A 14,352-nucleotide genomic window follows, 5' to 3' on the forward strand; every position below is an offset into this window, starting at 1 on the left:
TTGAGGGTCCATATCTGGGCTCTCTCTTCTGTTCCATTGGTCTGTGTGTCTGTTTTTGTGCCAGGACAATGCTGTCTTGGTGATCACAGCTTTGTAATGAAGCTTGAAGTCAGGCAGCATGATGCCTCCAGCTTTGTTTTTCTTTTTCAACATTTCCTTGGCAATTCAATGTCTTTTCTGGCTCCATACAAATTTTAGGATTGTTTGTTCCAGCACTTTGAAAAATGCTAGTGGTATTTTGATCAGGATGGCATTTAAAGTATAGATAGCTCTGGGCCACATAGACATTTTAAGAATGTTTATTCTTCTGATCCATGAGCATAGAATGTTTTTTCCATCCTTTTGTGTCTTCTTTGATTTCTTTCCTCGGTGTTCTGTAGTTCCTTGAGTATAGATCCTTTACCTCTTTGGTTAGGTTTATTCCAAGTTATCTTATGGTTCTTGGTGCTATTGTAAATGGAATTGATTCTTTGATTTCCCTTTCTACAGTTTCATTGTTAGTGTATAAGAAAGCAACCGATCTCTGTGCATTGATTTTGTATCCTATCACATTACTGAATTGCTGTATGACTTCTAGTAATTTGGGGGTGGAGTCTTCTGGGTTTTCCACATGAAGTATCATGTCATCTGCAAAGAGTGAGAGTTTAACTTCTTCTTTGCCAATTTGAATACCTTTTGTTTCTTTTTGTTGTCTGATTGTTGTTGCTAGGACTTCTAGTACTATGTTGAACAATAGTGGCGAAAGTAGGCATCCCTGTGTTCCTGATCTTTAAGGGAAAGTTTCTCTCAGCTTTCTCCCATTGAGAATGATATTCACTGTGGGTTTTCCTCAGATGGATTTTACAAAGTTGAGGAATGTTCCCTCTATCCCTATAGATATATATCTGAAGAATTTTATACTCTGAAGAATTTTAATCAGGAAAGGATGCTGTATTTTGTCAAATGCTTTATCTGTATCAATTGAGAGGACCATGTGGTTCTTCTCTCTTCTTTTATTAATTTGTTCTATCACATTGATTGATTTGTGAATGTTGAACCACCCTTGCATCCCAGGGTTAAATCCTACCTGGTAGTGGTGGATAATATTTTTAATATGCTATTGGATCCTATTAGCTAGAATCTTGTGGAGAATCTTGGCATCCATATTCATCAGGGATATTTGTCTGAAATTCTCTTTTCTGTTGGGGTCTTTGCCTGGTTTGGGGATCAAGGTGATGCTGGTCTCATAGAAAGAGTCTGAAAGTTTTCCTTCTGTTTCTATTTTTGAAACAGCTTCAGGAGAATAGGTATTATTTCTTCTTTGAATGTTTGGTAGAATTCCTCAGGGCTTCCATCAGGTCCTGGGCTCTTGTTTTTTGGGAGGTTTTTGATCACTGCTTCAATCTCATTACAGGTTATTTGTCTATTATGGGTTATTGTCAATTTCTTCCTGTTTCACTCTTGGAAGTTTATAGGTTTCCAGGAATGCATCTATATCTTCTGGGTTGCTTAACTCATTGGCATACAGCTGTGGATAATAAGTTCTGAAGATTGTTTCTATTTCCTTGGTGTTAGTAGTGATCTCTCCCCTTTCATTTATAATCTTATTAATTTGGGTCATTTCTCTTTCTTTTGGATTAGTCTGGCCAATGTTTTATCAATCTACTAATTCTTTCAAAGAACCAGCTTCTAGTTTCATTGTTGTATTCTACTGTATCTCTGGTTTCTAATCCATTGATCTCTGCTCTAATCTTGATTATTTCCCTTTTTGTGTGTGGGGTAGGCTTAATTTGTTGTTGATTCTCTAGTTCTTTAAGGTGTAAAGAGAGTTTGTGTATTCAAGATTTTTCACTTTTTTTGATTGAGGCTTCTATGGCTATGTATTTCTCCCTTAGGACTCCTTTGCTGTATCCCCTAGGTTTTGAGCCAATGTGTTTTGGTTCTCATTGGTTTCCATGAATTGTTTAACTTATTCTTTGATTTCCTGGTTGACCCAAACATTCTTGAGCAGGATGGTCTTTAGCTTCCAAGTGTTTGAATTTCTTCCAACTTTTTCTTGTGGTTGAACTCCAGTTTCAAAGCGTTGTGGTCTGAGATATGCAGGAAAAAATCTCAATCTTTTGGTATTAGTTGAGACCTGATTTGTGACCCAGTATGTGGTCTATTCTGGAGAAAGTTCCATGTGCACTCGAGAAGAATGACTATTCTGTTGTTTTAGGGTGGAATGTTCTATATATATCTATGAGGTCCATCTGGGCCAATGTGTCATTCAAAGCTCTTGTTTCTTTATTGATTTTCTGCTTAGATGATCTGTCTGTTGCTGAGAGTGGCATGTTAAGATCCCCTACAGTTAACATATTCTTATCAATATGTATCTTTATTTTGATTAACAGTTGGCTTATGTAGTTGTCTGCTCCCATGTTGGAGGCATAAGTATTTACAATTGTTAGATCTTCTTGTTGGATAGACCCTTTAAGAATGATGTAGTGTCCTTCTGTATTTCTGACTACAGTCTTTAGCTTAAAATCTAATTTGTTTGATACGAGAATTGCTACCTCAGCTTTCTTTTGAGGTCCTTTGGCATGAAAGATGGTTCTCCATCCCTTCACTTTTAGTCTGAATGTATCTTTAGGTTCAAAACAAGTTTCTTGTAGACAGCAAAGGAATGGGTCATCTTTTTATCCCATCTGCAACTCTGTGCCATTTTATGGAAGCATTTAGGTTGTTCACATTCAGAGTGATTATTGAAAGATATGTTTTTATTGTCATCATGTTGCCTGTGAGATCCTTGTTTCTATAGATTGTCTCTGTGAATTTCTGTTCTATGTCACTCATGGGGTCTTTCTTTTATTGAACCCTCCTTAATATTTCTTGCAGGATCAGCTTGGTGGTTACATAATCTTTTAGACGTTGCTGGTCTTGGAAGTTCTTTATCTCTCCATTCATTCTAAATGATAGCCTTGCCAGATAAAGTATTCTTGGCTGCAATATTTAGTGCCCTGAATATGTCTTGCCAGGCCTTTCTGGCTTGCCAGGTTTCTGTGGCAGGTCTACCATTATTTTGATGTTCCTCCTTCTGTTTGTAAGGAATCTCTTTCCCCCCTAGCTGCTCTTAAGGTATTTTCTCTGGATTTAGGATTCATGAATTTCACTATCTCATGCTGGGGTGTCACTCTACCCTTGTTGATCTTGGGGGTGTCCTCTCTGCCTCTAAGACACGAACACTTGTTTCATTCCCCAGGTTAGGGAAATTGTCAGCTAGAATTTGATCAATTATATCTTCTAGTCCTCTCTCTCTCTCCACCCCCTCAGGGATCCCAGTAATTCTGACATTGGAACGTTTTATAGTGTCATTTATTTCTCTTATTCTGTTTTCATAGATTCTAAACTGTTTGTTTCTAGCCTCCTCCTGATCCTTCTTTTCTATCAGTTTGTCTTCTAGATCATTAATTCGATCTTCTGCCTCATTTGCCCTAGCTGTTAGAGTATCTAGATTAGATTGGATCTCATTGATGCATTTTTAAGTTCTGCCAGATCAGCTCTCACTTCTGCCCTTAGAGAATCTATGTTGCCACTAATAGTTTTCTTCAACTTAGCTATTGTCTGCATAACTATTACCCTGAATTCTCTTTCCGACATCTTGCTTATGTCCATATCCATTAACTCAGTAGCAGAGGTCACAGTCTCTGAATTTTTCCTCTGTGGGGGTCCCTCCTCCTAGTCATTCTGGTGAGAGGTGGTTGAGGGAATGCACAGAGTCCAAACTACTGACCACAATCCAAGCAAGATGCACCAGTTTTTTGGGCGCCTGGGTGGCTCAGTGGGTTGAGCCGCTGCCTTCGGCTCAGGTCATGATCTCAGGGTCCTGGGATCGAGGCCCGCATCGGGCTCTCTGCTCAGCAGGGAGCCTGCTTCCCTCTCTCTCTCTCTCTCTCTCTGCCTGCCTCTCTGCTACTTGTGATCTCTGTCTGTCAAATAAATAAATAAAATCTTTAAAAAAAAAAAAAAGAATTTATTTATTTATTTATTTATTTGACAGACAGATCACAAGTAGGCAGAGAGGCAGGCAGAGAGAGACAGGAGGAGGAGGCAGGCTCCCCGCTGAGCAGAGAGCCCGATGTGGGACTCGATCCCAGGACCCCGAGACCACGACCCGAACTGAAGGCAGAGGCCTTAACCACTGAGCCACCCAGGCGCCCCAAGATGCACCAGTTTTATAGGGACTTTAGGGTTCTTGGCCTCTTGTTCTTTCAGCCTGTCTTCTAGGGGGTGGGGCCTGCTGCACTGTAACTCAGACAACCCTGTTTGGACAGAGTTGCCCTGCCCCTGTGGCAGGAGATGGGCTCAGTGAAAACCAGTTTTGGGGGGCTTTTGTTCTCTGGCAGCTTTCCCTGGCAGGTTTCTGTGTACCTTCCAAGAGTCAGAGCAGAAATGATTGCGTCCAAGCTTCTGTCTCAGAACAGAGAGATCACAGACTGTTCTCCCAAAAGCCCTGTAGGTCACACTGACTCGGTTTTTCTCTGCTGCTAAAAACCACAGCAACCTGGGTTGTGTGCCCCACAGCAGCACTCCCAGCCCTAGCTTCCAGGTCCAGGCATGTCTCTGTCCTTTGTGCTTCTAAAAACTGCCAGCTCTCCCCAATTCACATGTACGCCCCTGCAGCTCCAGGTTTCAGCCTGGAGGGCCGCCCTAAAGTCCTTTTCCCCTGTCTACCAGTCTGTGAGTCTGTGCCCAGGCCTCAGGCCTCAACGCAGGAGGCTTTTGCACTCCTGTGTCATTTCACCTTCCCAGTAAGCCAGTGCTTATAGCGGCTCCCTCCCGCTTAAGGTTATCTTCCGATATATGCCCACAGAATTCAGGCTCCTTGCTTCATACCTCAAAACCAGTCACTGGAGATATTCTACTGGTATAGACCCTGATATATCTTCTTACATATCAGGCTGATTTCGTGGATGTTCAGAGTGGTCTGGCAGATATCCAGCTCAATTCAGGGGACCGATTGAAATAGGGTTCCCTACACCAACATCTTGCCAGGGTTGCTCTGATCTGGATTTCTATTTTTTTCCCCAGATTTGAGAAATTTTCAGGTATTGTTTCTTAAAATAATTTTTTTCTGCCCCTTTTTCTCTCTTTTCTCCTTCTGTGGGCCTTACAATGCAAATGTTATTATGCTTGGTGTTGTTGCTGAGTTCCTAAGTTCCTAGAGTCTATTTTCTTTTTCTTTTTTCTTTCTTTCTTTTTGGTCTCTTTCTCCATTTCAGCTTGATTGGTTTCCATTACTCTGTCCTCCTGGTCACTGATCCATTCTTCTGCTTCCTCCAGTCTACTATTTATTCCACTTAGTGTGTGTATGTATGTATGTGTATATATATATATATATATATATATATAAAAATTTTTTTCCTTGATGAATGTTTATTATTGTCTTTATCTTTATTAGCTCTCAACAGCCCACTCCTGAGCTCAAAGGAAGCTTGCCTTCTTCTGAGCTATCCGATCTTTCTTTTGGGCAAGACACATTTTGGGATGGTTCCACCTCTTCTTTTTAACTTCTTTCTTAGGCTTCTTCTCAATGACTGGGTTCTCTCGTATAGCAGCATGAGCTTTCTTATACATCTCCTCCATCATGTCTGGAGTTACATTGTTCTTTATGTATCGAGAGAATTGTTTCTTGTATGCATCTTTGTCTTCTTCCATTAGGTAACGTATATAATCTGCAACATTCTGACCCATGATGTGCTTTTGATGTACTTCCTCATTGAATTCCTTGCTTTCTGAATCATAACCAGGGAATAGTTTGGTACTGTGAGGGATAGACAAGCCTCCATCCACTGCTCTCTTGAGGGCCCCCAAAACCTTATTTCCAGTAGTAGTTCTGGCAGGCCCTGCATGCAAACAGCAGGTGAAGGCACCAGGTTGACCATCAATGCTTTCCACATTGTATTCATCTCCAGTCACTTCCACTTGGCCTTCATAGATCTTGTCCATGCCAAACCTATTAAGGAGGCTGCAGGCCAGCAGCAGGCTGGTACAATATGCTACAGTGTAATTTCTCAGGCCAACTTTCACACCATACTTTGGGAGTTCATGAGCATAAGCTGCACAAACTATCATATCTCCTTCTATGTGGGCATAAGCAATCTGACAGATGATATCTCTGTTGGTTACATGAACTATCATCCTGTATTTAGGTGTGTTGTACTTATTTTTATCTTGAATTACCAAGCGTTTCCTGGCATAATAATCAGTTTTACCCTCTTGACGTCTTCTAAATTTCACTTGGTATCTCTTGAAGTAAGCCTTATTCTTGACAGCCTTAACAAACCCCATCCTATGGATCGGAGACCAGCATCCATGGCTCACCACAGACCGGCAGGCCCCCACTTAGTATATTTTTAATTTCAGTGATTGACTTCTTTGTCCCTTGTCCTTCTATGTGTTTTCTATCTCTTTGTTGAGGGTCTCATGAGGTCTTCTACTTTTTTTTTTCTAAGTCCAATGAGTACCTTTGACCACTACTTTGAATTCTCTATCAGACATATCACTTTCTCTGTTTCATTAAGCTCTCTTGATGTGATTTTTGTCCTGTTCTTTCATTTGGGACATATTCCTCTCTCCTCATTTTGTCTAGCTCTGTCTCTATGTGTTTGGAAAGTCAGCTATGTCTCCTGCTCTTGAAAGCAGTGGTCTTTTTTTTTTTTAAAGATTTTATTTATTTATTTGAAAGACAGAGATCACAAGTAGGCAGAGAGGCAGGCAGAGAGAGAGGAGGAAGCAGGCTCCCTGCTGGGTAGAGAGCCTGATGTGGGGCTCAATCCCAGGACCCTGGGATCATGACCTGAGCCAAAGGCAGAGGCTTTAACCCACTGAGTCACCCAGGTATCCTGAAAGCAGTGGTCTTATAAGAAGAAGGAAGGAAGGGGGCGCCTGGGTGGCTCAGTGGTTTAAGCCGCTGCCTTCGGCTCAGGTCATGATCTCAGGGTCCTGGGATCGAGTCCCGCATCGGGCTCTCTGCTCAGCAGGGAGCCTGCTTCCCTCTCTCTCTCTCTCTCTGCCTGCCTCTCTGTCTACTTGTGATCTCTCTCTGTCAAATAAATAAAAAAAACTTTAAAAAATAAAATAAAATAAAAATAAAAAGAAGAAGGAAGGAAGGAAGGAGGGAAGAAGTAAGGAAGAGAGGAGAAAGGAAGAGAGAAAAAGAAAGAAAGGAAGGAAGAAAGGAAGCAGTGGCTTCATGAAGAAGGGGTCCTGTAGTGCCCTGCAGTACAATGTCCCATGTTTACCAGACCCTGGTACTTTAGGGCTGTCTCCTATGTGTGTTGTGTGTGCCCTGCTGTTGTGTCTTGGCTGCTCTTTCCTTCGGTCCTGTCATCCACAGTGGCTCTCTTTGCCTGCTGTAAACAGGGTTTGGTCCATATGTTGTTAAGGGATCAGTCTGGGGCCAGCTTGGGCTTGAGTTGAATCAGACCCAAAGGCATTTGCCAGAGATGCCGTAGCACCAAACTGCAGGGCTCTTTCCCTGTGGTTTTCCCTGAGATGCTTTTGTTGGTGGGCAGGGTCCATAGTGGACCCAATATCTGTCCCCAACCTACTGCAGTCATATGGGTGTGTGTGGCTATCATCCCCTCTCCCCAAAGTCACTTTAGAGTGGTGTTGGCCCCTACTGTGGCTACATACACACTGCCAGGCTGGTGGCATACCTTCATATGGGCTCTGATCAAGGTTGTACTGGAGGGGGGACATGTCTGCCCACAGGTGTCCCTGTGTCTAGGCTGGGGAGAGGGGAAGAGAAATGATACAACTAGCTCCTTTGTTCTTGGAGAAATCTCCCAATGATCCCTGCCCCTCCAGCACATGTTCTGAGATTAGTAAGTAAATCTTTCTCCCCTATACCCCAGGCAGTTTATCAAGCTCTTGCCCTTATGCTGTATCTCAGCAGAGTTGTTTCTTGGGCTATCTTTTTAAGAATGGGAACTCAGTTTCCACTTACCCTCTCTGCTCTCTCCCAAAGCCAAGCCTGCTGAGTTTTAAAGTTCTGGGGGTTAAGCCCCACCAGTTGTATGAACTCATGAGATTATGCCTCTCTGGTTTTCAAGTCAAATGTTATAAAGGTTTGTCTTCCCCATGTGAGTCCCCCATGCCTGGGGTTCCTGGTGTGAGGGTCTGTTTCTCTCTCCTCTCTGCTACCTTGGCACCTCTCCCTCCCATGGACACTTCTATGGGCTCACTTAGCTCTCTACTGGATTTTGCCTTGCCTACCCTCTTTGATGTGGCCTCTTCTTTACATTTAGGAGTAGAGAGTCTTTTCTGCCAGTCTTTGGGTCATTTCCTGGAAGGAAGGCAGAGGAGGAAAGAGAAAGAAGGAAAGAGAGAAAGATGTGTGTTCTACTGGTATCCATGGGATGAGGTGAAGTTTGGGTACTCTTACTCCGCCATCTTCCCTGAAGTTTTTGTGGTGCTGGAAATTACAGATTATAAATAAGCCCCACTAGAATTATTTGTCAAGAGGTTTCTTGAAAAATCTTGTCTTCCTTTCCTGTCGATATTCCTTCTCTGAGGCTGATTTCTCTATGGTGGGTGTTAGTCAAAGAAAACATGCAAGCACCATCCCCCACAAGGAGCATACTCGTCAATCTGAACCAGCTGAGACAAAAGAAAAGAATCCAACTCCTTTACCACCTTAAAAACTTTGATGTATAGTGTTCATTCCAAGTGAACATATAAGTGTTTAATACAGAAAATCACTACTTATAACTGTTTAGTTATGATTGCAGAATGACAAAGTTGAGTAGAATAGTGAGTCCTTATGGTAAATGTTTTATAGGTACTTTCAATGAATAACATGCACTATTTTCATAATTTTACTTTTCTTATGTTCTTATATTCTTGAAATGTAATTCTATCTTGAATCTAGTAATTTAAAAGTTAGTTTTATATTCTCATTGTTGTATTTGACAAATATTGTCCCACAGGGATTGATTTAAAGCAAACCAACCAATCCTTCACCACTAAGAATTGAGAGGCACCATTTTATATGGTGGCTTCTCTTGGTGCTGGCTCTTGACAACCTGACTCAGTGACCCCCTCTTCTTCCCTGTGTGTTCATGTGGGGCAGGATTCCAGCTTTGACGAGGCAGCCTCAGGGGAACCAGAGCCTGGATAACAGCTAGCGAGGGTGGAGGTACCTAATTGCCCAGTCCTGAGCCAGCAAGGTGGGTCAGTTCCATAGCTCTCGCAGAACTGGGGGCACCCTCTTGGAACAGCTGAGCATGCAGTACAATGACCCAAGGCCAGTGAAGGTGACTGTTGGCAACCAGGAGAGTCAGGGGTCACATGGAGCCATTGTTACACTGGGTCTTAGTGTCATAGGTGATGAGTAGAAGCCCCAGAGAGGACTAAGAGTTTATCTACTTGGGGACTTAGGAGAATAAAATATCTATTTTTTCTCTTCTCTCTCTCTCTCTCTTTTTTTAAGTAGGCTTCATGCCCTGTATGGACTCACAACCTTGAGATCAAGACCTGAGCTGATATCAAGAGTCTGACACTTAACCGACTGAGCTACCCAGGTGCCCCTGTTTTTTTCTCTTCTGTAAAGATGTCCCTAAACTTTGGCCTGGTGCTTGTGAGTCACCTCTCCCAGTGGTCCTTCAGTGGTGCAGCTGCCTGGTTGCAGGAAACCCTGTTGCATTCTGCCCTACTTTTTTTTTTTTTTAAAGATTTTATTTACTTATTTATTTCACAGGCAGAGATCACAAGTAGGCAGAGATGCAGGCAGAGAGAGAGAGGAGGAAGCAGGCTCCCCGAGGAGCAGAGAGCCCGATGTGGGGCTCAATCCCAGGACCCTGGGACCATGACCTGAGCTGAAGGCAGAGGCTGTAACCCACTGAGCCACCCAGGCGCCCCCATTCTGCCCTACTCTTGATTGACACCGGGTTCCTGTCTTACTTCGTTTCCCCGAGACTTTTCATGTCGACTCACGCGCACTGCTGAGCCTCCATGCTATGGGTCTAAGCTAAAGGGCCCACTTTCCCTCTCTGGTCTGAAGTTCTTTGGGACTTGAAATCAGGATCCAGGCTGCACCTTGGGTATTAGACAAGATGAATGTCCAAGCACCAAGGAACAGCCGCTTCCTCCAACCCTGGGTTCAGTCAGTGTGCTGTGGCTCTGTCAAGCTCAGGAGACTTGGGCTAATGTATTAAAGAGTAAAGAAGCAGGATATCTACAACCCACTCTCAAATGCCTTTGGAAAAAGCAAGGAAAAATTTGTTTAAAAGGGATGTGCATTGAAAGGGAGTGGATTAATTTCCAGAGGTAGAAACACCCTTCTAGTACAGAATGTTTTGTAAACTATGTTTTGCTTTCTTCTGTCTCCTGGGTAGGGCAGGACAGAGGAATTGGTTTACTTCCCATTTTATGCTCAATTTCTTGAGTGATAGCCCAAGACTGTGCATAAGCCGATCCCTTGGCCTGGAACGCCTCCTTCTAGTTCACTTGGTCAACTGAGACCAGGCCTCCTACCTTCCCTCAAGGTCTCTGTTCATCCCGGTTGCCATCCCTGAATTCCTTTCCAGGGAAAAGCAAACCCACGTGAATTCAGGATTGGATCATCCCGGTAAATTCTTTCAAGTCTTCTGCTGTCTTAAAGTGCCCTCTACTGGCTACAGAAAATAAATCCTCCCAGGATACATTCTCCCGCCAGGAGCCCACATGAGCAAATTAATTTTTTAAATTTCTAATCCGGGGCACCTGGGTGGCTTAGTGGGTTAAAGCCTCTGCCTTCGGCTCAGGTCATGATCCCAGGGTCCTGGGATCGAGCCCCACATTGGGCTGTCTGCTTGGCGAGGAGCCTGCTTCCTCCTCTCTCTGCCTCCTTCTCTGCCTACTTGTGGTCTTTGTCGTGAAGTAAATAAATAAATAAAATGTTTAAATTTCCAATCCATTTAAGTCATCAGAATAAATTTCCACCTCCCCAGATGCATCTAAGTTCTGGGTGACAGCACTCCTATGAGCTTGGAGGGAGGCACGTGTCTACTTTGTTCCCTGTGTTGGAAAGGGCCCCTTGGGCATACCTGCCTCTCTGTTCCCAGGCCATGTTTAGAAGTGAGTCCTAATCTGTCTGGTACCAGATACTTGGTGATCCCCTGGGGATCTCTCTGTGGAGACCCACTGGCCACTTCTACTTTTGTGTGGTCATTGCCTGAATGAGGCAGGGTGGTATTCTAGAATCTCTTCCCTTTCTTGGCGCCCACTATGAAACTAGCTCATCTGTACTTGGATCTTCAGACTTCTCTGGGGCTTCTCCCAAGACCCTTGAGTTGGCCCAGGGTCAGGGAAGGTGAAGGGCCCCCATGTCAGCTGTGGGTCAGAGCCCCATCTAATGTTCTCCTTCATGTACTGGCTTGGAGAATCTGCTGGGCCATCGCGGTAGCGGAGGGGTAGTAAGTAGTAAAAAGAGAAATTGGCTTAGTGGGTTTCATCTCAAATTTTTCATCTTTTTTTTTTAAAAGATGTTTATTTGAGAGAGAGAGAGAGAGAGCACAAGCGGTGGGGAGAGGTAGAGCTCGAGAGAGAAGCAGACTCTCTGCTGAGCAGTGAGCCCAACACAAGGCTCGATCCCAGGGGACCTGAGGCTAAGGCGGATACCTAACCAACTGAGACACCCAGGTGCCCCCTGAATCTTTTGACCTTAATCAAAACATTTACTCAGCTTTTCCTGTACTCATAATTAAAAATACCAAGAATTAGACATGTTTCCTGGTCCCATCAACTGCCTCTTTGAGAACTTCCCCTTGGGCCCTGGTGCCTTCTGGTTGAGTCTCCTGGGCTGGGGGTAGGATTCAGGATGTATGTGAAGAAATTAAACACAGAACAGGGAGGAAAAAAGTCACCCCAAGCATCCTCCTGCCACATGTCACAGCCACGAGGCAGAAGAATACATTTATTCTTATAGTTTACAAGACCTATGGTATTAGGGTGCCTTCCAACTTTTAGGGGTTCTTTTTCTTTAAAAAAAAATGTTTATTTTGAAAGAGAGCGAAAGCAGGGAGAGGAAGGAAAGGAGATGAGAGAGAATCTGAAGGCCTGATGTGGGGCTTGATCTCACAATCAGGAGATCATGACCTGAGCTAAAACCAAGAGTCAGACATTTAACTAACTGAGCCACCCAGTCGCCCCAAATCCTTTTTTTAAGTTAAGCTCTACACCCAACCTGGGGCTCAAACACACAACCCTGAGATCAAGAGTTGCATGTTCTACCAACTGAGCCAGCCGGAAACCTCCGAAAATGACTTGCAGACTTCAAGCCCCTCTATCTTAATTCTTTAGCTAGTATCTCCTTTAATAGGTCAAGCTTTTACATAGTGACTGTACAACTGAATTCAATGAAATTTAACATGGACACAGCATTTTTAAATGTGTTCAATATTCAAATTTCTCTGATCATCCCAGCTTCTTTTAGAGCATGTTTTTAATTTCAGAACCATGAATTCCCTTAATTGTCTCTTTATTCTCCTTTATTCGGCTGTAGGTCCTGGATCTTTCTTTCATGACATCGACATTTTTCAAGGGAACAGGTACCTTGTTTTATAGAATGTCCTCCATTGGGGCTAGTCAGTTTCTCAGCCTCATGACTCAGGTTTTGCGATTTTGGCAGAGTACCACAGAAGGGATGTATCCTTCCCAGTACATCACATCAGGAGGCACTGAGGCCAGTTTGTCTCATTTGGGAAATGTTAAGTTTAACGACTTGTTAGAAGTGGTGCATAACCATGATTGGTTTCTCCACTGCAAAGGTATTTACACCCTCTGCAAAATAGTAAACATTCTATCGGAGGAAATGTATGTAACTAGCATGCTACCTAACAGACTCTCACCCAACTCAGTGGTTCTGGCATCCATTGCTGTCAAGATGAGTTAGTCTTATGGTTGCAAAATGGTGTTTTTCCGAACTCTATTGCCCCTTTTCTATCAGTTACCATGCTACTGTAAGGAAGGGCCTAGAAGAATGCATTATGCTAGGATCCTTTTCCCTTTCCTCCTCTACATCTTTACTCTCTGCTTGAAATGCCATCCTTCCCTCCCCACCCCCACACCTGGCACATCCTGCCCATCTTTGAAGCCCAGATCCAGGGTCACCTTGTCTCAAAGCCTTCCCTGCCCCAGTTGAGCAGGTAAACCCCTCACTCTGCCTTTCCTTGCAAGATGGGCGCAGAGGTGTATGGCCTTCTCAAACCCCCCACCCCCACCCCAGGGCCGGGAGAGACTGTGGAGGGAAAACCCTCCCTCACATAGCAAGAATCTCACCCCCAGCACTGACTGACCCAGCACAGTGGTTCTCAAACTTTAGCCCCAGAATCCCCAGGAGGTCTGGGGAAAATGCAGAAGATGCCTGGGCCCTACACTGGATTCTGATGCAGCCCAAGCATCTCACTGGCTTAACCAGTTTGTTTCTCCTTCAGATCACGTGCAAAATGCAGGTTGGCACAGAGTCTGGCCCATGTGGTCCTGGGCAACTCAGGGTGAAGGAGGCCACACCAACCTGTCCCCCCAACTTTCCACCTGCCCTTCAGGGGAAGGGAGGGGCATGGGGAGTCGGGCACGGATCTCTCTCTGCTCACAGCCTCCAGGCCAGAACTAATCATGTGCCTTGTTCCCTGCAGAGTGGCTGGGAAGCATGGGGATCAGAGGGACCCCTCGTTGAGCATCTTGGCTTCAGGGTCACCACTGCGTTCCCCTTCTCTGCCAGCAGGTGGGTCTTCTTTCTGCTCCTCAAACACACCAAATGCATTTCTGGCCTTTGTGCCTTTGCACTGGCTGCTCTCTGCCCATGTGGTCTTGTGCCGGATCTCACATGGTTGACTCAAGTGCCACCCCCTAGAGAGGCCTTCCCTGACTGCCACCCACTCCCTCACAACACCCCACTAGAATTCTCTGCACGGCCCTCCTTAAGCCATGTTCGGTGCCATCTTTCTCCCACTAACAGACTGTACACTCTGTAAGAGTATAAGCGAATCCAGTCCCCACAACCTAGAACAGTGCCTGGCACACAGTAGAGAGTCAAGGCAAGCTGATTCAACAGATTAACCCCTAAGTATTTTACTGTTCACATCTTGCAGGTTAAGAAAAGAGGCCCCAAAGACAATATGCGGCTCCCCCAAGGTCACACCAGGACCAAACGGCAGCACCTGGTTTGAAATGCATGCTTCAACGGACGAATGGATAAGGAAGATGTGGTCCATATACACTATGGAGTATTATGCCTCCATCAGAAAGGATGAATACCCAACTTTTGTATCAACATGGACGGGACTGGAAGAGATTATGCTGAGTGAAATAAGTCAAGCAGAGAGAGTCAATTATCATATGGTTTCACTT

At 44.3% G+C, this 14,352-nt stretch overlaps 1 protein-coding gene across 1 annotated transcript; it reads right to left on the reverse strand.

The window, feature by feature from the left end:
• Positions 1-5,414: 5,414 nt before the first annotated feature.
• On the reverse strand, positions 5,415-6,351 carry LOC125106000 (60S ribosomal protein L5-like). The gene has a single exon (XM_047739412.1). The coding sequence runs from the start codon at positions 6,307-6,309 to the stop codon at positions 5,443-5,445; it is 867 nt and encodes a 288-aa protein (XP_047595368.1). The 5' UTR covers positions 6,310-6,351; the 3' UTR covers positions 5,415-5,442.
• Positions 6,352-14,352: the final 8,001 nt, after the last annotated feature.

This window comes from Lutra lutra, chromosome 1 (assembly GCF_902655055.1).
Source record: "Lutra lutra chromosome 1, mLutLut1.2, whole genome shotgun sequence".
In the NCBI taxonomy this organism is placed as follows: domain Eukaryota; kingdom Metazoa; phylum Chordata; class Mammalia; order Carnivora; family Mustelidae; genus Lutra; species Lutra lutra.

Bases quoted from the DNA above. Each gene is read 5' to 3' on its own strand.
- LOC125106000 (XM_047739412.1), bottom strand. From the start codon at position 6,309: ATGGGGTTTGTTAAGGCTGTCAAGAATAAGGCTTACTTCAAGAGATAC.